Raw genomic sequence first — 20,899 nt, 5'->3', positions numbered from 1 at the left:
ACCTTAACTGTTGACATGCTTAACAAGATGACATTTAATTACTATTTAATTTATTTAATCACTAATTATCAACTGTTCCAATGTAGGCAGCATCCCACAAAAACCCCTTCGTTAAAAATGTAATTCAGTAAGACAGCCATGGTCAAGAAAGAAACAATTGATTTTAAGAGGAAGCCTCTTGTCTCGGACTTCAGTCCGGCAGCTTCCAGCCGCTAGCAGAAACCTCCTGCTCTCTGAAAGCAAAACTAAAAGTCTTCCTGGGTCCATCTGAGCCCTGATTCCATTGCCTTGTTCTTCAAATACGCTGGGAGAACTCAAAAGGTGTATACCGACTGCATGTCCAGCACCACTGTGGTAGCACCCCTCTGAAAAAGAAACAGCATAGAACATCTGTCTTTAAGGGCACAGTCTCATCATAAATGCAGCTGCAGCACTTAATTTAAAACATCATTTGTCAGAAAATGAAGGAGTCGATCTAGCAACACAGCATGGAGCTGGAGGAACACAGCAGGCTGGGCAGCATCAGAGGAGCAGGAAAGTTGACGTTTCAGGTCAGGACTCTTCTTCAGTTTTCCTGCTCCTCTGATTCTGCCTGGCCTCCTGTGTTGCTCTAGAAGGTTCTAGGCCCGAGATGTCAGCTTTTGTGCTCCTGAGATGCTGCTTGGCCTGCTGTGTTCGTCCAGCTCCACACTTTGTTATCTTGGATTCTACAGCATCTGCAGTTCCCATTATCAGTGTTCCTCTAGCTCCAGGTTATGTTATCTCTGACTCCAGCATCTGCATTTCTTGCTATCTCTGAGTCAATCTCGCAAGTTCTTTTGAGTGAAAGAAAGATGTTAATTATATAACCTACCAACAACATGATAACAAAAATGCAACCTCGTATACGGGGGATAAGTTAAAACCTGAAAAGTGTCTCATGGACAGGAAGAATAGGGTATGCAGTTATTTAATAAGTTCTGAGTCTTTGAGGAGTTAGATTTGAAACTTGAGGCTAGTTGTTTGTTTGAAAGTTGACTCAACTTCAGCAGCTGTAATGTGTGTAGATCTTCAGTTCTTGGTGAACAGTGTTGTCCCAGGTTGCTTTTCTCACTGGCCATTCACTCCAAGGTTGAGCGAATAGGGCAAGAGAAGTTTGTTGTGTCCTTTGTCATCAGTTTATAATTATTTCTTTTTATTGCTGCTGAAAACAGCTCTTAGATGAAATATCCTTTGTTTGTTGATTCTGCTGTCTAGCATCATTGTCAGGAGGTGTGTCACAATATGTCTCAACAGGTTGATTATGAAATCTATCCCCCAACCAATGTGGGGCCCTTATGCTGTAGAGGCATTGTCCCCACCTTTGGGCCAGGAGGCCTGGGTTCATGTCCTACCTGAACCAGGGGTGTATAATAGCATCTCAAATTGGGTCGATTGGGGAACCATCCAACAAAACATTCAGGAAGGTGTGCTCCGGGCCCCTGTGGTGCAGGGTAGTGTCCTTGTGTCTACGGCAGGAAGCATGGGCTCAAGTCCCATTGCTCCAGAGGTGTGAAGAAACATCTTTGAACAAGTTGATTAGGAAGAATATCTCCATTGATGTGCAAATCAATGGGCAGGCACAGATCTAAGTTTCGGTCTTAGAACAACGTTTGCTTTGACAGATTCAGACTGAGCCTTGTTTCATGAGCTTGGGTTGGATGATAACGCAATCACTGCAGAGATTTGTCCTTTTTTCTTTTGAAAAGTACCTCCAAACCACGCATGTCATTGGGTATTAAGCTCCGATGACGAATGTTGAATACACATTCCATGTGACCACCTACACATTCCATGTTTACCTTTAGAATGATGGTTAGCGACACAGACATGGAAGGGAACTGCTTTTGATCTTAAAACTGAATGATCTTAACACTGAGTTTTCCCACTGTCTCCACAGCAATGTCTATCGTACCAATGTAACTTGTACCTACATGCTATCAGATAATAAGCTGCATATTGTTTAAGATATTTAAAATTTGAGCATTTATTTTTCTCTATGACAAAAGACCTACAGCGTGTTAGAAAGAGGACAGTGGCAAAATATCTACCAGATGAATTTTACATTAGCAGTGGTAAAATAACAATCTTCAGATGATAGAGCCCAGGGGCAGCATGTAGACAAGAAAGGAGGAGGTGGAGAGTGTAGATCCCTGCTAGATCATGAAGGTGGAAAGTGGGGGAGCATGAAGTTATTGATTTGTGATTACCTGGCCATGACTGTATAGATCAGGTGGAATAAGGTGAGGGCAGCACCACTCAACTAAACAACTGTGGAGAGTTATTGCAGGAGGGAGGTGTGGTCACCCAATGTCAGAGGTTGCAGGCGGGTCGAGAAGGCCAGAAATTTACCTTTGTCATGGTCTTACAAGGTCTCACTTGCGGCTCTGATGAAAGTGGTTTCAATACCGTTTACGGGGAAACTGTGCTAGCGATTACTGGATGGATAATCTAGAGATTCGGGATAATGGATTCACATCTCACCACGGCAGCTGGAGGAATTTAAACTCTGGAATAATAAAGTTAATGGTGCCCACAAAATCACAGAATCATCACTTGCTGTAGAACCCATCTGATCTGTTAATTGTTCTTTAAGGAAGGGAACCTACCGTCCTTACACAGTCTGGCCCATCTGCCCAGAGTCCACCCACAGCAACAGTGATTGACTCATAATGGCCCTCAAATGGCTGATCAAGCAACTCAGTTCAAGGCCAATTAGACTAGGGCGACAAATGACCATACCCTGTGTAAAAGTAATAGGAAAAAAAAAAATCAGCTGTCACAGAGGCAGAAACCCAATTGGAAGTGTTCAAATATGGAGTTCTAGGAGAGCACCTCAAACATTACAGCACACCCTCCATGCTGTGTAAGAGTGTAAGAATGGATTACCGTGCCCAAGACTCAGGACTGAGACTTGAACCCATGACCATCTAATTGAGAGGCAAGAGGGCCACCACTGAGCCCAGGCTAACTGGGTGTGATAAATGGATGAACTTAAATGCCCTACTGTACAGTTTGCTTTCACCTCTGCAACACTGCCCACTCCCTCCCCATCTTGCCAACCATTCCCCAGCAGTTAAACCTTTGCCTGTATTTTTCTGAGGTTCCAAATTTGACAACTCATTTCCTCCAAGGCTGGAGGTCAACCTCTTCTCAAATTCATGCTGCTCGCATCCTATCCAGTCCCTTTAACCCATTGCCCATGGCTTTGCCACTCTGTCTCCAACTCATTTTATTCATTTATCTTCATGCTTGTTAACAATATCCTCCCCCGGCCTCATCACTCCTTAAGTGTGCAGTAACTCCGTTTCAGCCTGTTCCCTTAATTTATTCTGCCGTCGTGTAACACTCCCTCACTTCTTGTCAGCATGGATGAACGAGGATCAATCTTCCTTTCTTCCATCTACCCTCTATTGGGGTAAAGTGGTCATTCTAACCCTGAAGACTGTGGGTTCATGCTTCGATAATGCATATTAATTACCCATTTTACTTTCATATTTGACCATTCCATGCTTTCTGTATTGACCTTCCATCCTCGAGCTTTTAAAAATTCCAATTAGTTTTGTAGCTTGCCTGCGCTTAGTCCAACTCACCTAGTACCCGCTGTTTGACTTGCATTGATTACTTCTCCTCCAATGCAATAAATTTGAAACCTTCGCCATGGAATGTAAATCCATTCATGAACTCTCGAAATCCTATTTCTGCAGTTTCTTCCAACTGTACAATTTCTCCAGATCAAAGCCATTTCCCCCACATCTATGAAAAAACCTGTCCCATTGATACTGGAATGTTGCGTAAGCCATCCTCTGTCAGCCCAGCAATGACACAGAGCTTCTACATTTTTGAACTGCCTCAGTCCCGGCTTTGAAAGTTTGTCCTTAATAGGTTCCTTCTGATTTCAAACAAAAGTCACGACTTTGATCAATGTGTTACATCCTCATTTGTACTTCTGAAACCGCTGGAATATTTCCTTCAAAAGCAGAAAGCAAATCCAGCATTTAAGTAGCTCCTTTCACAATTTCGGGACATCCTGTGGAGAACATCAAATGCATTGCTATGGAGGAAAGGCGGGATAGTGAACTGCTCTTGCTCAGATCAGGCACAGACATGATGGGCCAAATGGACCCCTTTCTGTGCAATTATTTGCTTCTATGGTAATACTTTACAGTCAATGATGTGCTTTTGAATTGTAGTTCCAGTTGTAATGTAGTAAAAGCAGCAGCCAATTTGTACACAGCAAGCTCTCACATATGGCCATGTTATAAAATCAGATAATCTGTGTGGGTTTCCTCTGGGTGCTCCAGTTTCCTCCCACTGTCCAAAGATGTGCAGGCTGGGTGGATTGGCTGTGCTAAACTGTCCCTAGTTTTCAGGGACATTGTAGATTAGGTAGGTTATAGGGCAATGGATCTGGGTGGGATGCTCTAAGACTTGTTGGGTCAAAGGGCCTGTTTCCACACTGTAGGGATTCTATGACTCTGTGATAACCTGTTATATGCAATGTTTACCGAGGATTTATTTATTTACCAGGGTAACTCACTGCCTTTCATCACAATAGTGCCAAAATGAGAGTAATTCACAATGCCAGAGCTTGCTCATGTATTGGCCCAATTTTTATCCTTCTGGTCTGCAGTAATAAGATAGTCAGGCAATTAAAATCATAACAGTCTCCTCGATTTTCCCTGTTTCCTAAAACATCCTGCAGGTTGTCACTGACCAGAAACTGAACTGGGCCAGCCATGTAGGTACGGTGGCTACAGGTCAGATGCGACGAGTTCTTGACATGAGTAACTCACCTCCTGACTCCCCAAATCCAGTCTACAAGGCACAAGTCAGGAGCGTGATGGAATACTCCCCATGAGTCTACATTAGAGCAGCTGCTACAACACTTAAATACACAATATCATCCAGAACTAACACTTGATTGTCCCATCCACCATCTTCAACATACGTTCCATTCATTGCAGTGGTAGCAGTGGGTACCATCTACAAGATGTACTGTGACAATTTGTTATGCTTTCTTTGACAGTACCTTTAAGCTCATGACCTCCACCATCAAGAAGGCAGCAGGTACGTAGAATTTCTTCAATTCTGTAACTCAACTCCTTTAAAAAAAACCACAAAGAACTGTAGCAGTTCAAGAAAGTAGTTGATTATGGGCAATAAATGCTGGCCCAGATAGTAAATCCTACATCCCATGAAAGTATTTTTTTAAAACCTTCAGTTTTTAAGAAACTAAGGAACCCAAGTATTTTAACTGTGGCATTAGATCACCTTTTTATGTCAGGATTGGAAGAGACCCTTTAGCCAAAAATTTGTCATTCAATAGCATATCTGCAAAGATGCTCTTTGATAGATAGCTATGGTCCTGTTGAGCTGAACTCGTTGCTGCAAGAGCTTCTCTTTCTGATATCGTAAAAATGATTGTAGTTTCCTGTTGAAACTATGAACCTCCTGTGAACTGACTCCAGGAGTCACTCACACTTAGTCAGCTTCAGATCTGTGTATGAAAACACTTGGTGACAAATGAGACAAATTGACTTTTCTCCAGAGTTGGAAAAACACTTGTAAGCACGCAAAGAAAACCTCATCGTATTTATTAATGAGTTTCTTACCTACTCCTTTCTAATTTGCAACTGAGTCAGATAGCTCACTGCTGGAGGTGGAAGTTTGGTGTAATAAGACTTTTTTGCGGTGTTTGCTGCAAGTTACACTTTTATTTATTCAAAATGCCTTTGTTCAACCTATCTGCTGTAGGACAGAGTAGCAGGAGGTCAGAGAGTCACAGAGTTATACGGCACTGAAACAGACCCTTCGGTCCACTCACTTGTGCCGATCAGATATCGCAATCTGACCTAATTCCGATTGTCAGCATTTGGGCCATATCCCTCTAAACCCTACTGTATATTTTGAACGATTAATTTTAGTTTTTGTTAGCATGTATGACTTCTGTCATTGTAGGCCTCTTGGCAAGGCAACTTATAAAACTTTACACTTTTTTTTGTATTAAAGTACATGTGACAGTAAATTTCTATTCTGTTCATATACCCATCCACTTGCCTTTTGAATGTTGTGACTGTATCTGCGTACAACAGTTCCTTTAGCAGCTTGTTCCGTATATCCACCATTTAATTTGATTGGCATGTGCTGAAACCTCCAGATGCTGTAACCTAAAAGCAGCAGAGGGGCTGGTATTTTTGGGGCTTCAGTGCTGTCAGTTTACCCAAAATCCTTAGACACCACCTTCCAAACTCATGACCACTCCCATCTGGATGGACAAGAACAGGTACATGGGAACACCACCACCACGAGTTCTCCTCCAGCTCAGTCACCATCTGGACTTGGAAATATATTGCTGTTTGTTCCATGTCACTGGGTCAAAATCCTGGAATCCCCTTACTCACAAAGTTGTGGGTCAACCCACCGCACCAGTTTCTTAAGGGCAACTAGGGATGGGGAATAAACGCTGGCCAGCCAGCAACACTCATACCTGGTCAGTGATTTAAAACAAAACCTTGATTTGACTCCAATTGATCTTGCTGTGACCTCAAATAAAGGTCTTGACATGCATTTCGCGAACTGCAGAGCTAAGCTCTGGAACTCTCTCCTTCGGCATTAGCAACTTCCTATCCAATTCCTTTCTGTCCCTGCCGTTTTCTCAATTTTGTGTAATTGCTTCCGGTTCCCAATTTTGTCACCTTCAGGCTTGAAGTTATCCACTCCTTCCCTGGGTGTGGTCCCAGAAACGGTGGTGATTTTCTGACCACCTTCCCAAAGAAGTCATTGCTTCAGCAAAGTCTGATAGTGAGTGAGCTGGTAGATTGCAAACCAGGAAGCTGGCTGCATCCTTGCCAAGCCCAATCCCTTCACTGCCCAATGATTACATTCACCCATCAATAACAGGCAGCATCCAACAGACTCCCACTGATCCATGCCGACCAGATATCCTAAATTAATCTAGTCCCATTTGGTAGTATTTAGCCCATATCCTTCTGAACCCTTCCTATTCATATACCTATCTGGGTGCCTTTTAAATGTTGTACCAGCCTCCACCATTTCCTCTGGCAGCTCATTCCATACACGCACCACTCTCTGCGTGAAAAAGATTCCCCCTTAGGTCCCTTTTATCTCCTCTCAACTTAAACCTTTGCCCTCTAGTTTTGGACTCCCCTACCTTGGGCGAAAAAGACTTTGGCACTTCAGTCCATACATGCCTGTCATGATTTGATGAATCTCTATAAGGTCACCCCTCAATTTCCAATGCTCCAGGGAAAGTTGGCCCAGCCTATTCAGCCTCTCCCCATAGCTCAAATCCACTAACCCTGGCAATGTCCGTGTAGTTTTTTTTTTCCACCTTTTTGAATTTAACAACATCTATTGGAAGTAAAATAAAACCGAGAACTGTGGACGTTGGAAAACTGAAACAGAAATTGCTGGAGAAACTCAGCAGGTCTGGCAGCATCTTTGGAGAGAAAGCAGAGTTAATGTTTTCAGTCCAGTGACCCTTCTTCGGGACAGTTCTATTAGATGTGGCTGAGTCTAGCCAAGGGCCAATCTGTGGGCAGGTTAATTCAAGTGATCAAATTAAACAGGAACTTAAACATTGAAAGTCTAGTCAGTATTGCCTACTCTCAATCGGAGGATATTTCCTTTATTTTAGACAAAGACAAATCAGGAAGTCTAGAAAATTTTGTTGTTAAGCTCAAATCAGTTGAATGAATGGGACTTCACTCGTGTCAATTAATGTAGCAGAATTTGGATGATCTTAAGTTTGCTGGTCTGGGCAGATGGAATTTTAAACATGATAGATCAGCCAGGAGTGCTTTGGAAGATTTAAGTTTAGAGCAAGCTACGGCATGAGTGAGGGCTTCAGCAATAGATGAGGTGAGACAGGGTGATGATACAGATGTAGATACACATGGTCTCAGGAAGCCTATCTGGGCATTGAGTAAGAAAACATGGTCGCAAACAGTTTAGTTTTGACCTACCACTGGGGAGAGCAATGGAGAGAGTAACTAAGGAACGGAGTTTGACAAGAATGAAGGACAATGACTCCAGTTCTCCTAATATTGAAATGGAGGGAATTTTTGCAGTACTGGATATTAGATAAGCAGTCCAATTATTTCTTTTTATTCACTCATGCCATGTAGGTCAAGGATGTTGCTGGCCGACCAGCATTTATTGCCCATCCCTAGTTGCCCTTGAGAAGGCTGGGTTTTATCAGTGTATGCATGAAAATAAACATTATGCTCTTGGTAATGCCATTAACTTTCAGAACACCCACTAGGCCTATCCACTTTTGACGAAAAAGTTCCTTTCAAAGTCCTCGTTCATAATCTGGATAACTTGCTTTCAGCGAAGTCTTTCCCTTTCTTGAAGCAAAAGGAATCCAAGTTGAATTTGGGATATGGAATAGAGAAAGCAATCCTAGAATGGTACTTTTCAAGGTAGCAGGTCGGGGAGAAACAAGGTCAAGATTGTGAATCACAGGTTTGCCAAGGATGATCAACAGTTCAGGTAGGTTAATTACCTTGCAAACATTATTTTGATGTTTTTGGGCTGGGATTTTGGAAAGGTTACATCAACTGATTATCTCAAGCTCTCTTCCATGCCAATCTGGAGAGAGAAGTTAAATGGACATGCGCTTTCTCAAGGTTAAAAAGGCTCGGGTGAGAGTTTCAGCAGCTGAAGAACTGAGAGAGTGGAGAAGTCAGACAATGCTGCAGAGGGTAAAATCGGTCACAGTGATGCCTAGACATGTTGTCAGGTCATTCAGGGTCAGAAATGCCACCTTTGTTGCGAACAGCAAGAGGAATGGAGTTGGCAGCTGATAAATATAGTTTGCCTCAATTTGCAACTCTGAGAGTATCAAACCTGTTCATAACTAATGGAACAAAGTTAGGAAGGAAAGATAGATGTAATATTCAGTAAGTAGCCGATGCTGTGGACACGTCCAGCACATCAACTCTTGCTTCTCCCTCTGGAACGTCCATTCACATGCCACGTGTGATGCAGTATCATCATGGTCTCGACAGAAACCTGGCTGAAGTAGTGATGACGCTTAGTTCCTAAACAAATTCTCCTGCCCCTCCCCATGACGCCTCCCACTGCTTCTCCTGCCAGTTTGGGTTGTGTGGTAACAGTGTCACTGTTCTTTTCTTTGGGTGTCTCACTATATTCCACTTCCTTTCATTTAAAATCCTATTTCTCTGCTTTCCTCCCATGTACCTTGAACATTTTCTCACTGAGATATCTCTACTTTCCTAACTCTGCGTCCATCCCAAACAACTTTGCATCTTCGATGATTTCAACCTCATCTTTCTCTCTCTCTCTCTCTCTCTCTCTCTCTCTTCTCTGAATTCATTGCTCTCTAATCATCTCTTCATCTCTCCCTCTGTGTCAACTCTCCAACCCACGTTCACGGGTCCCTCTTTCAGCTCACATTGAGACATTAAAGATAGTGGGATACAGGAGGCTTTTTCTGATCTCCCATCCTATCCCCAATGTTATCTTTTTCTGTACCTTTCCTTGGATTAAATTATACCCAAATCTACTGACAACTGATAGTGTCAAAATCCCAGCTTTGTACACTCTGTTCTCTTATTGATATGCTCAATCATCTTCTCACCACCTTTTGATATCTAAGTCCTCAATGCAACAATTATCCTCACTCACCCAGAAACTTCCCATTAGCGTGGAATCTCATTACCCCTCCTTTATGGCAAACTGAATGGATCTGATTGGGCCACAGACAACACTATTAGGTCCACTCCATAACTAATAAACCTGCTTTTACGTCAGGATCATCTGAGATGCAGGAAATAACCTGCATTTCTTCATCGCAAACTGTATTCTTAAATATCTCTCTCTCTCGCACCCTCATCAACAAGAAGTGGAATCCTTTGTCACTGAGTTTGAGAGTAACCAATTGAGGTCTTCAGCATCTGCCACATCCCTCCCTTCCAAGGAGCTCCCTGGGCCAGCTCTGTTTAAAGTTGATCCCTCCCTAACCCTGAACTATCACCTTTCTCTCCAATCTCCTCTCACGTCATCAGCCAAACCCATCAATTATGAGCAACAGTTGGCCATTCAGCCCCTTGCTCATGCTTTGCCATTGAATAAGATCACAGCTGAACTGATTTCCACATTTCAATCTGACCAAACACCCATCCCACCATTACCTTTAATTCCTCAAGAATCTATCTAAGCCACCTTAAAAATATTCATTGACTCTGCTACCAACACTTTCTGAGGAAGACAGTTCCAAAGAGTCATAATCATCGGAAAATATTTTGCTCAAATCTGTATTAAATAGGCGATCCCTTTCATTTAAGCTGTGACCCTTAGTTCTAATTCTCCCAAATAAAGTTACATCTTCTGCACTCAGAGCTCACCTAATGTGAGTCCTAACACCTGCTCCCTCCGTCCTATTCCCACTAAAATTGCTGACCTCTCAACTCTTCCAGTATGAGGTTTTGTCTCCTCAAATACAGACACATCTGCTGTCAGTGCTCCTTAGTGTAAATTAGTGTAAACCCCACTCCCCACCACAACCTTCCATTTTGCTCCAAACTCATTTTTGTCACTTTCCAAATCCACACCCAACTTTTCTGGCATTCTATGTTTTAATCTCTCCCGTCAAGTATTCACACACCCCACCACCATTCTAACATTACCCGGTACTATTTTCATTTAGCTAATCAATTGTACTGGCTTCGTTTCCTACCTTCCGTGCCATTGCCTTTGGTATTCCCCAAGGAATTTTTTGACTTTTGGCCAAATCCAATTCCTCATCTTGAAGGTCAGAGAAAGAAGGTGGTGATGGAAGGTTATTTTCCAGACTGGAGGCCTTTGACCAGCAAGGCTTGGTGCTGGGCCCACCGCTTTTCATGATTTATACAAATGATTTGGATGTGAATATTGGAGGAATGGTTAGTAAGTTTGCAGGAGATAGTGAAGAAGGTTATCTCAGAATACAATGGGACGTTGATCATTTGGTCCTTGGGCTGTGGATTAGCAGATGCAGTTTAATTTGGATAAATATGAGGCATTGCATTTTGTTAGGCCAATTTAGGGCAGGAACGGTAGGGTCCCTGGGGAATGTTGCCGAACAAAGAGACATTAGGGTGCAGGCTCATACTTCCTTTGAAGGTTGGAGTTGCAGATAGACAGAGTCATCAAGAAGGTGTTTAATACACTTGCCTTTATTGGTCAGCGCATTGTGTATCGGAGTTGGGAGGTCATGTTGCAGCTGAGTAGGACATTGGTTAGGCCAATTTTGAATACTGTATTCAATTCTAGTCTCTCTGCTAAAAGAAAGAAGGTGTTACACTTGAAAAGGTGCAGAAAAGATTTACAAGGATGTTGCCAGGTTTGGATTACAGTGAGGATGAACAGGCTGGGGTTATTTTCCTTCCGAGTGTCAGAGGCTGAGTGGTAACCTCATAGAGTTTTATAAAATCATGGATACAGCGAATAGCCAAGGTCTTCTCCCCAGAGTAGGGGAATCCAACAATAGAGGGCTCAGGTTAAAGGTGAGACAAGAAAAATTTAAAGTGGACGTAAGGTGCATGTATAGAATGAGCTGCCAGAGGAAGTGGTGGAGGCTGGTACAATTACAACATTTAAAAGGTATCTGGATGGGTACATGAACATGAAAGGGTTCAGAGGGATACGGTCAAATACTGGCAAATGGGATGAGTTTAATGTAGGATATCTGGTCAGCATGGATGTGTTGGACTGAAGGGTCTGTTTCCATGCTGTACATCTCTATGATTCTATGTGCTGCCACTCAGCACATCACCTGAGGAGACTACATTAGTTTTTACACTGTTGACGTGCAACCATATCACCGCCACCTCTGTGTCTCTGGAATTTCTAAACTATCATCCAGAATTATTCTTCCCATGCCCCAATCTGTACCAAATCCTGCCCTGATATCACTTTCATACTTGTTGACCTAAACTGGCTTCTGGTTAAGCAACCCTATGATTTTAGAATTCTCATCCGTGTTTCTAACTCCCTCTTTCAAAACCACCGTGCCTTTCCTCTCTCCCTTAAGTTGCTCCTTAGACTGTTCTTTTGTCAAAAATCCTTCTGCAGTTTGGTGTGGAAGTTTTGTTCAATAACTCCTTTGGGATTTTTACTTTCATTAAAAAGTGCGTGGTAAGTGTAAGCTGTTGTTATGAGCCGCAGAATACACGTTTGTTCTCTCAGCGTATAGAGGTGTCAAAACCAAGCCCCTCATTTGTTGCCCATCCACAACTGGCCTCGAACCGAGTGCTTTGCTTGGCCATTGCTGAGGCAATTTAAGAGAAATGTCCTCTGTAAGCTGCACGGCCGTGCGCTTCCCAAGAAGATCTATACGCGTCATTCGGCATGTCGACGGATAGGATCCAGCTTCTGCGTACATACCTGGGAGGTCTGCACAAGCAGCAAAAAAATCACAGGGAGCAGTGATCGAGAGTCAACCGCATTGCTGTGGGTCTGGAGTCACACAGGGCAACAGTGAACGAAGTAGTTTTTTAAAATAATACTTGAGAGCTAGCTAGATCTAGTCATCAAATCCAGATTTTATGAATGGCTCATAAATTACACCAGCTGCTCTGGAATCTGAACCCATGTCCCCAGAGCATTAGCTCTTGGGCGGGGGGGGGGGTTCTGAATTACTATTCCCTTAAATTCACTGGTGTTCCTGGTGGTTGCTGATGCATTGCATTCTAGGGGGAGCTGGGCTTGTCCATGAAGGTCGAAATTGTATCGGTGAAGGCAAGTGGATTTTCTGGATTGACTTAAGAGTGGAACTTTCCAGCAGATCTTCCTTCTTAGCTGTGGATTGTCTTGCTCTTTTGCCTTTCCCAGGAGGTGGAAACACATAGAAGTCACCCAGACCTGAGGCTGCAGCCATCATAGAATGGATCAGCAACCTTTACAGACCAGCTTTACTCAATACAACATAGCACAGGAACAGGCCCTTTTCCGATCCTTAACTAGACCTGCTACTTTTCGTCCATGTATAGTTTCTGTCCCTCTATTCGCCTCCTGTTCATGTGTCTCTCCGGATATGCCTTAAATGTTGCTGATGTGCTTGCTTACACAGTCTGCGCTGGCAGCATGCTCCAGGCACCCATCACCCTCTATGTTGAAAGTTTTCCCAGCACTTCTCTCCTAAACTCTTCCCCCTCACACCTTAAACCTGTGCCCTCTTGTAGTTGATTTTTCCATCCTGGGGAAAAAAAGCCTCTGACTATTCACCCTACCTACGCCTCATAATTTTGTAGACCTCTGTCAGGTCGCACCGTGCCCCCTCAGCCTTCACCTTTCCAGTGAAAACAATCCAATTTATCCAATCCCTCCGGACCAGGTAACATTCTGGTAAACCTTCCCCGCACCCTCTCCAAAGCACTTATGTTTTCTGGTAGTGTGGCAACCAGAATTATATGCAATATTCCAAACGTGGCCTAACTAAAGTTTTGTACATTTGTAACATAACTTGTGAACTTCATATTCAGTGCCCTGGCCAATGAAGGCAGTGTACTGTATGCCTCCTTGAATATATTATCCACCTGTGTTGTTACTTTCATGGATCTGTGAACCTCTGTACATCAGTGATTCCCCCAAGGAATCTGCTATTTATTCTACAATTTGCTCCTGAATTTGGTCTTCCAAAATGCGTCATCTTGCATTTTTCGGGATTAAAGTCCAAACTCGCAGATTTGTTCAGCTGCAAGAACAAAGCTAAAGCCCAACAACGAATATGTGACTGGTCAGCTTCCTTATCTTTTATTACCAATGCGAGAGTTATAGGACACATGTACAAAGTCAGCAATTCACATTTATGACACTTATCAGATTCTTTCATAATAACACCTTATTGTACACAAATCTGGGTAGTGTGCGCATGTAGACAGTCAGAAGCTTCAGGAAGGATCAGAAGGGAGAGAGTCCTGTGTGTACAAAGTTAGTCTGTAGTACTGTCTCGTTGCAAAAGCAAAGCCCACATGATACGATTTAGTGGGGGTTAAAGATGATGTCTGATATATTGGAATTCCACACTCAGCTGAACAATAACAGAACTCACAGGCTGTAAGAATTCAAAAGGAGTGAGTCTGCTGAGGTTCTTTACACCCAAAGGCTGAAGATAAAAGTTCTGAAAAGTTACAAAGTAGTTTGATACATTAGATTTGAAGCAGGTGTTGCAACTAGTGGGAGAATCCCAAAACATAAGTAACGCTAATGAATTCAGTGATGAATTGGACAGAAATTCCATAGAAAATGTGGAATTTGCAACTACACACGGAGCAACTGAGAATAGTCAAGGTGCCTTTTAGAGGAAGATAGCTAAGAGAGAAAGGAATAGAAAAATTTGCTGACAGGATGAAATATATAAGGACGCGAGGAGGCTCGTGCACAACATAACCATTGGCATTGACTGTTGGGGCCAAATGGCCTGTTTCTGAGCTGTCAATTCTAAGTGAAGTTAACAGTCATTTTTATTTTATAAAGAAGAAAAGTAGTAACCTAAGACCAAGCACTCAAAATAAATCTACAGTCACATCTATTTCAGATTACCAAGTATATATTAATATCAGTTCAGCAGTTACAGCAGCCAGCAGGAACCGAGACACAGCAGTGGGCAGCTGCTAGGTAGCATTATGGCCTGGTACCTTTGCTCGTGTGATGATGGTCTCATCACCCAGGTACCTTTAATAGAACCATCGCCCATACCCCGAGATTTGTGTCAGAACGATTCACAGCAAGGCTTAACACTGTCGCAGATAAATCGTGCATGGGTGTGCAATGGAAAGTGAACCCATAGGTACCTCCCTCAGTTCATATCCATGCACTTGTTCCAATTACTTGTTTGGCCAATTGTTTGTGTAATTGCATTGGGGACGTTGAAATATACCACAGTGTCACCCATCCAATGTTGTTTTGTGCCTGTCTGCACGGTGAGGTGTTGGTACCTGTAAGTCTACACCTCCTCTGCTGTACCTCATCTGTGTGGCTTGCCATTCTTTATACTGGGGCACCAATGGCAGTCCAGCCAGGGTGGGCTTCACTCCTCACCCAACAGCCACACGCGCAGGTTCTGACAATCACTGAGAAGTCATTTGGTGTAAGAGCCCGTCTGGGCTTCTCTGCTCATGAGGCAAGGGACAGCAGGCAAGGAACACTGAGGTCAATTATTGTCCTAACCAATGACCAATTATTTCCGCAAAGACTAGATAACAAACCTAGAGTCTTTTTGGAGTCAGCCGCACAGTGCTTTGGCCAACTTTGCGCTGGAATAGTCATATGTAACCAGCATACAATTGGTTGTCATTACTTTCTAAAAGGATTGGGCTCTTTCCCCATCCAACGAGGACATGCCAATTAATCCATTATTCCGATAAAGTGCCGTAATTTCTTTAAGCAGCAGTTTTAAAAGGGAAAAAAAATGCTTCCAAGGTCTTTAGCCCCATGGGTTGCTTCACTGCGCAATTCTGCAATAATGGTGGTTTGGATCTATTCTGAGATACTGAAGAGGTGTCTGTTTCTTCGATACTGTCTGTGTGCACGCAGTGTTAATTTTGCAAATTCTCAACGGGACGCTCAGAGTTGCAAGTCCTCTATGGACAAATTCCAGGAGGCTTGGCTATATTATCTCCCCTCCTCCAATTGTCCCATCCCATTCACTAACTCCTGATTGTCCACTGTTTGTTCTTCCATTCCCCACATTACTGGGATGCATAAAACAAACTTTGATGAAATTGAAAATATATTATTTTCTTTTAATCCCAACCTTGTCTTTTCCCTGGAATGCTCTCAACGATGCATGGGAAATTTAACCTTTAATTGCCAGGTTGGTTCTGGAGAGGTGGCCACGCTCCATGTTTTAACTAGAGAGTTCAAGTAGCCTTTATGAGAGGTCTGGATTGAGCATGAGGTGTGGGTGCGGGGACAGTGAGGCGTCAGCCTAGAGAATCCTCAGCGAGGGATCTTCCCGAGTTTTCCTGAAGTGGGCCGGTTCTGTACCTCCTCTCTAATGGGAAACTCTGGAATTGTCCAGTGGAGAGAAGGCGTCTTCCAGGAACAGTCTTTCTGGATCGTGACCATCGTACGGTCTGTGTTGCTTTCAGGTCTTGCTGTAGCCAAACGGACAAAAGTGAAGAACAAAAGCAAGCCTTATCAGAATCCGTGTCACATCGTGGTGATTTGGGACCTCACTACTCAGCTGGGATCCACGCTGGGAGGCAGCAGCAGATGGAATACACCTGCAGTGTGTCTGTCCAACAAACATGGAAAGAATGTTCCGACATGGCATTTCAGGGACAGTAGGAGTGAGGGTAGCTGCTGTTGGTTTGCTGTTTCAGAGTCATTGCTGTGACTGGGATAAAGGGCCTTTATCTTCACAAGCGTCCCATCTCGGAATTCCTCACCACACTGGGAATCTTTCGAAATGGCATTCCGTTATCCCTCCAAAGGCAACTCCTTCAAGTGGCTGAAAAAGTGTGCAGTGTCTGGAACCAGAAAGCAGACAAATCTTGGGCTCAACGCTCCTCCCTTCAGTTCGAAGGCTTCCTCCCCTCATCATTGTTAACACATCCATCACCTTCTCAGTCACTGACAGTTTGTTTCCAATTTCATTGCAGGGTTTCACGGTGGGGGGGGGGTTTCTTAAAATACTGATTTCAAACTCTTTTGCACCCCCCCCCCCCCCCAACGCCTTAACCTCCAATAGCGTTTGGTCGAGTCAGCCTGGGCAGTGAAGTGAATGTCGACTGGCAGTTTGTTCAAGGGAGGCGGCACTTCCTTCAGCAGCTGGTATCTCCTTCTCAGCCCGATGTTGCGAGGTCAGTTAAGGGAGTGGGCACGGAGGGTGAGGCTTCAGGCCTTTCCAGCGAGAGAGGTAACTCCACGGGAGGGCTGCAACACCGCCCCCACACCCCTCCCGACCTCAGTATTGCGTAGAAGGGAGAGCGACATCTACTGAAATCACCGGCAGCCAAATTCCGCGGGCTCTCTCAGAAACTGTCTGTAGGATTCAAGTTTCGACCAATAAATAACTGAAATATGACTGACGTTCCTCTTGAGATGGCAGGTGATTCTGGTGCTACTCCGAGTGGCACCTGGCAAACGGCACATACACTCTGCCATGTGCCCTCGCAGTACTTGGCTCCTCTTCATAGCAGCACCAGTCTGGGAAGGCAGAGATGCTGGACTTATAAACTGGTCTCTTTGGGCCCTCAGGCCAATGTATTTACAGGGTCCCCTGTACCACAGGGTATTAAATAGGGGCAACTGCTTCAAATGGAGACTGAATTCATTTGAGGGCCAATAACACTGCAGCAGGAATTGGAGTGAAAAAGATGGGGAGGGGGGGGGTTGGTGATGTTGTGGGCAGAATAAAGTGGGGAGGCTGGGACATCAGGAGCGGTTTCATGGTCTTTGAGCTTTGGGGGAAGAATGAGAGGGGCGTAGTTGAAAAAAAAATCATAATTTGGAGGATGCAGAGAGGTCCACTGTCTGATTACACAGCGTCCCACGCAAAATTGGGATTCAGAGGTCACCTTCATTAAACACACACGTACCCGCAAGCATAATGCAAAAAATAATGAAGATCTCACAGTATTTACACAAGGTGGGTAGACAAGTGGACAGAGGGGAGCAGGAACCCTTCTCCACAAACTAGTGATTCTTATTGGTCAGCTGACAGTGTCATAACCTTTTGGGAAGGTACAATTTATGGACGCACGTTGCACAGGCCAATTCTCCTCATGTGACCGGCATCTTTTTGAAGTGGTCAATACTGTCCCTTGGCCCAAGGCCAGCTGCAGGGTGGTTTCACCTCGGTCTTCAGGCAGTGTCATGTGACCGGTATCCCAGATACTGTGAACAGAGGCCCCCCCTCCTCCCCGCTACCTACAGTCAGAGGGGGTCAAGCCAAGTGGACGGGATGGAAGGGGAGGGGACCAGATGGTTGGGGTTGGGGGTGGGGGTTTGGGGTTGTGGGGCCAGGCTCGACAGCTCTGAGGTTCCAATGTTACAGGTCAATGCCCTTGACCAGCGAGGCTTCCAGCGTGATGTTGAACTCATGCAGTGTCTGCAGGACCCGGATTAGGGAGTTGACAGCAGCGTGATCTCGGAGCAGGGCACCATCTTCGTACATCCTAGAGATCACCGGGCATTCTGCTAGCAGTGGGATCCACTGGGGTAACAGGTGATCCCTGTGTCACAAAGAGAAGGGGCAGGGAAGGGGGAAAGAGAAGCAAATTGAAGAGCTGATTCCAAGTGGGTCTCACCATGCACCTTCCCCCTTCAATCCCCTTTCTCAATGAACTACAATCTCTGTCACATTCCCAGGTTCAACCAGATCTGGATATCATGTCTCTCCACTCTTTCCGCCCCCCCCCCCCCCCCCCCTCCATCCCCTCACCTCCACCACCCACCTGTCCATTACCCTCCATTGTCCTCCACTTCATGGCTCTCCCCTCCACCCTCTTCCCCCTTCTCCAACCCCTCCCCTCTCCAACCAACACCTCCCCTCCTCCAACTTCCCTCTCCACCACACCCTCCCCTCCTCCAACCACTCGCCCTCTCCACCACCTCCTCCCTGACTCCACCACACCCTCCCCTCCTCCAACCCCCCCTCCCCGCTCCTCCAACCGCTCCCCCTCTCCACCACCCCCTCCCCTCCAGCTGCTCCCCCTTGCCTCCAACCGCCCTCCCCGCCACTGCCCGCCCTCCCCTCCACCACCAACTCCCCTGCTCAACCTCCCCCTCCCCTCCTCCAACCACTCCCCTCTCCACCATCCCTTCCCCTCCACCACCCACTCCCCCTCTCCACCACCCCCTCCCCTCCTCCACCACCCCCTCCCATCCTCCAACTGCACCCCCTCTCCACCACAAACTCCTCCCCTCCAACGTCCCTCTCCACCACTCCCTCCCCTCCTCCAACCACCCCCCCTCCACCATCCCCTCCCCTCGTCCAACCATTCCCCCCCCTCCACCACACCCTCCCCTCCTCCCGCTCCCCTCCTCCACCACCCCCTGCCATCCACCGCCCCCTCCCCTGCTCCACCGCCCCCTCCCCTGCTCCACCGCCCCCTCCCCTGCTCCACCGCCCCCTCCCCTGCTCCACCGCCCCCTCCCCTGCTCCACCGCCCCCTCCCCTGCTCCACCGCCCCCTCCCCTGCTCTAACCCATCCCCTCCCCTGCTCTAACCCATCCCCTCCCCTCCTCCATCCCCTCCCCTCCCCTCCTCCATCCCCTCCCCCAACCCCTCCCCTCCCCTCCCCTCCTCCATCCCCTCCCCCAACCCCTCCCCTCCCCCAACCCCTCCCCTCCCCCAACCCCTCCCCTCCCCCAACCCCTCCCCTCCCCCAACCCCTCCCCTCCCCCAACCCCTCCCCTCCCCCAACCCCTCCCCTCCTCCAACCCGCCACCCCCCAACCTCCCCCCCTCTCCTCCACCCGCCCCCCCCTCCTCCTCCAACCACTTCCCCCCTCCACCAACCGCTCCCGTCCACCAAAGCCTCCCCTCCTACAACCACACCCCTCTCCACCTCCCCCTCCTCCAACTACTCTCCTGCTCCACCACTCTCACCCCTCCTCCAACCCCTCCACCGCCCTCCCCTCCTCCACCCACTCCCCCACCAGTCTCCAAGATGCTGGTGTGGAGCCCCCCCACCTCAGGATCTTTTACATATCTCTCTCTCTCTCTCTCTCTCTCTCTCTCTCTCTCTCCTTCTGCTAAAATATTTCTCCAACCTCTCTCCTATCTATCCTGTGCAAGGTCACCCATCTGTCTATTCCACCTTTTGCTCACAACTTGATAACACTCTCTACACGGGGTGAAGGAAAGAAAGACGGAGAGAGAGAGATACAGATGGAGAGACAGAATGAGCTGAAGCCAGAGAGAGAGAGTCAGCAGAAGTATGTGGGGAGAAAGGGAGAGTGAGTGAGTGGCATGCCAGAGTGTGAGGGGAGTGTGAAAAGTAGAGGGGGTGGGGAGAAAGAGAGAAGGAAGAGAGGGACAATGGGAGGAAGAGAGAATAAATGAGAAACTATCAAGGGAAAGGAATAGGCAGAGGGAAAAAGGGAAGTGTGAGCAATAGTGCAGGATAGAGGTGGCAACAGGGAGCTGGGAGGGACAGCTGGTCAAAATTGGCAAGAGGAGGGTCAGAGAGTGAAGTTGCAAACTGAAGATAGGTAGTAAATTTGAAGGGGATGCAGGGGTCAGAGCAAGGGAGAGGATTAGGGCAAGGAAGAGGGCCAGGACGAGGGAGAGGGAGTGGGTCAGGCAAGGTCGAGGGAGTGGGTCAGAGCGAGGGCGAGGGTGTGGGAGTGGGTCAGGGCTGGGGAACCGAGACGGAGTGGGTCAGAGTGAGGGCGAGGGTGTGGGAGTGGGTCAGGGCGAGGGGGAGGGTGTGGGAGTGGGTCAGGGCGAGGGGGAGGGGGAGGGAGTGGGTCAGGGCGAGGGGGAGGGTGTGGGAGTGGGTCAGGGCGAGAGAGTCAATGAGCCAGAAGGATGATTTTTGGGATTGTCAGGTTCAAAAACATCCAGTTAGTTATTTTTTAATTTAAAAACTCTCACTGGGCAAGAAACATTAATTCTGTTTTCTCTCCACAGATGCTGCATGACCTGCTGAGTTTCTGCAGCAATTTCGAGTCTTGGGGTTGTACAATTATACAGCACGGAAACAGACTCTTTGGTCTAATTTGCATGTGCTAACCAGATAGCCTAAATTCAAAATCCTTCCCATTCATGTATCCATCCAGATGCCTTTTAAACATTATAATTGTACCAGCCTCCACCACTCCCTCTGGCAGCTCATTCCGTACTCACACCATCCTCTGTGTGAAACAGTTTCTCTTGAGGTCCATTTTAAATCTTACCC

The 20,899-nt window shown here is 46.2% G+C and overlaps 1 protein-coding gene across 4 annotated transcripts in view; it reads right to left on the bottom strand.

The window, feature by feature from the left end:
• LOC125461119 (DENN domain-containing protein 5B-like) overlaps window positions 1-20,899 on the bottom strand; it is a 266,830-nt gene continuing 245,931 nt past the window's right edge. For 3 of the 4 annotated variants that reach the window (XM_059652279.1, XM_059652280.1, XM_059652282.1), the window contains one exon: window positions 13,778-18,227. In XM_059652279.1, the coding sequence (XP_059508262.1) occupies window positions 18,044-18,227 (184 nt within the window). In that variant the 3' untranslated portion in view covers window positions 13,778-18,043. Of the gene's footprint in view, window positions 366-13,777; window positions 18,228-20,899 lie in introns of those variants that run through there. The other variant, XM_059652281.1, reaches the window with a different exon arrangement.

The sequence above is a fragment of the Stegostoma tigrinum genome, chromosome 18, assembly GCF_030684315.1.
Source record: "Stegostoma tigrinum isolate sSteTig4 chromosome 18, sSteTig4.hap1, whole genome shotgun sequence".
Classification (NCBI taxonomy): Eukaryota; Metazoa; Chordata; class Chondrichthyes; order Orectolobiformes; family Stegostomatidae; genus Stegostoma; species Stegostoma tigrinum.
Note: the sequence above shows the minus strand (reverse complement) of the source record. Positions and strands in the feature narration are given on the sequence as shown.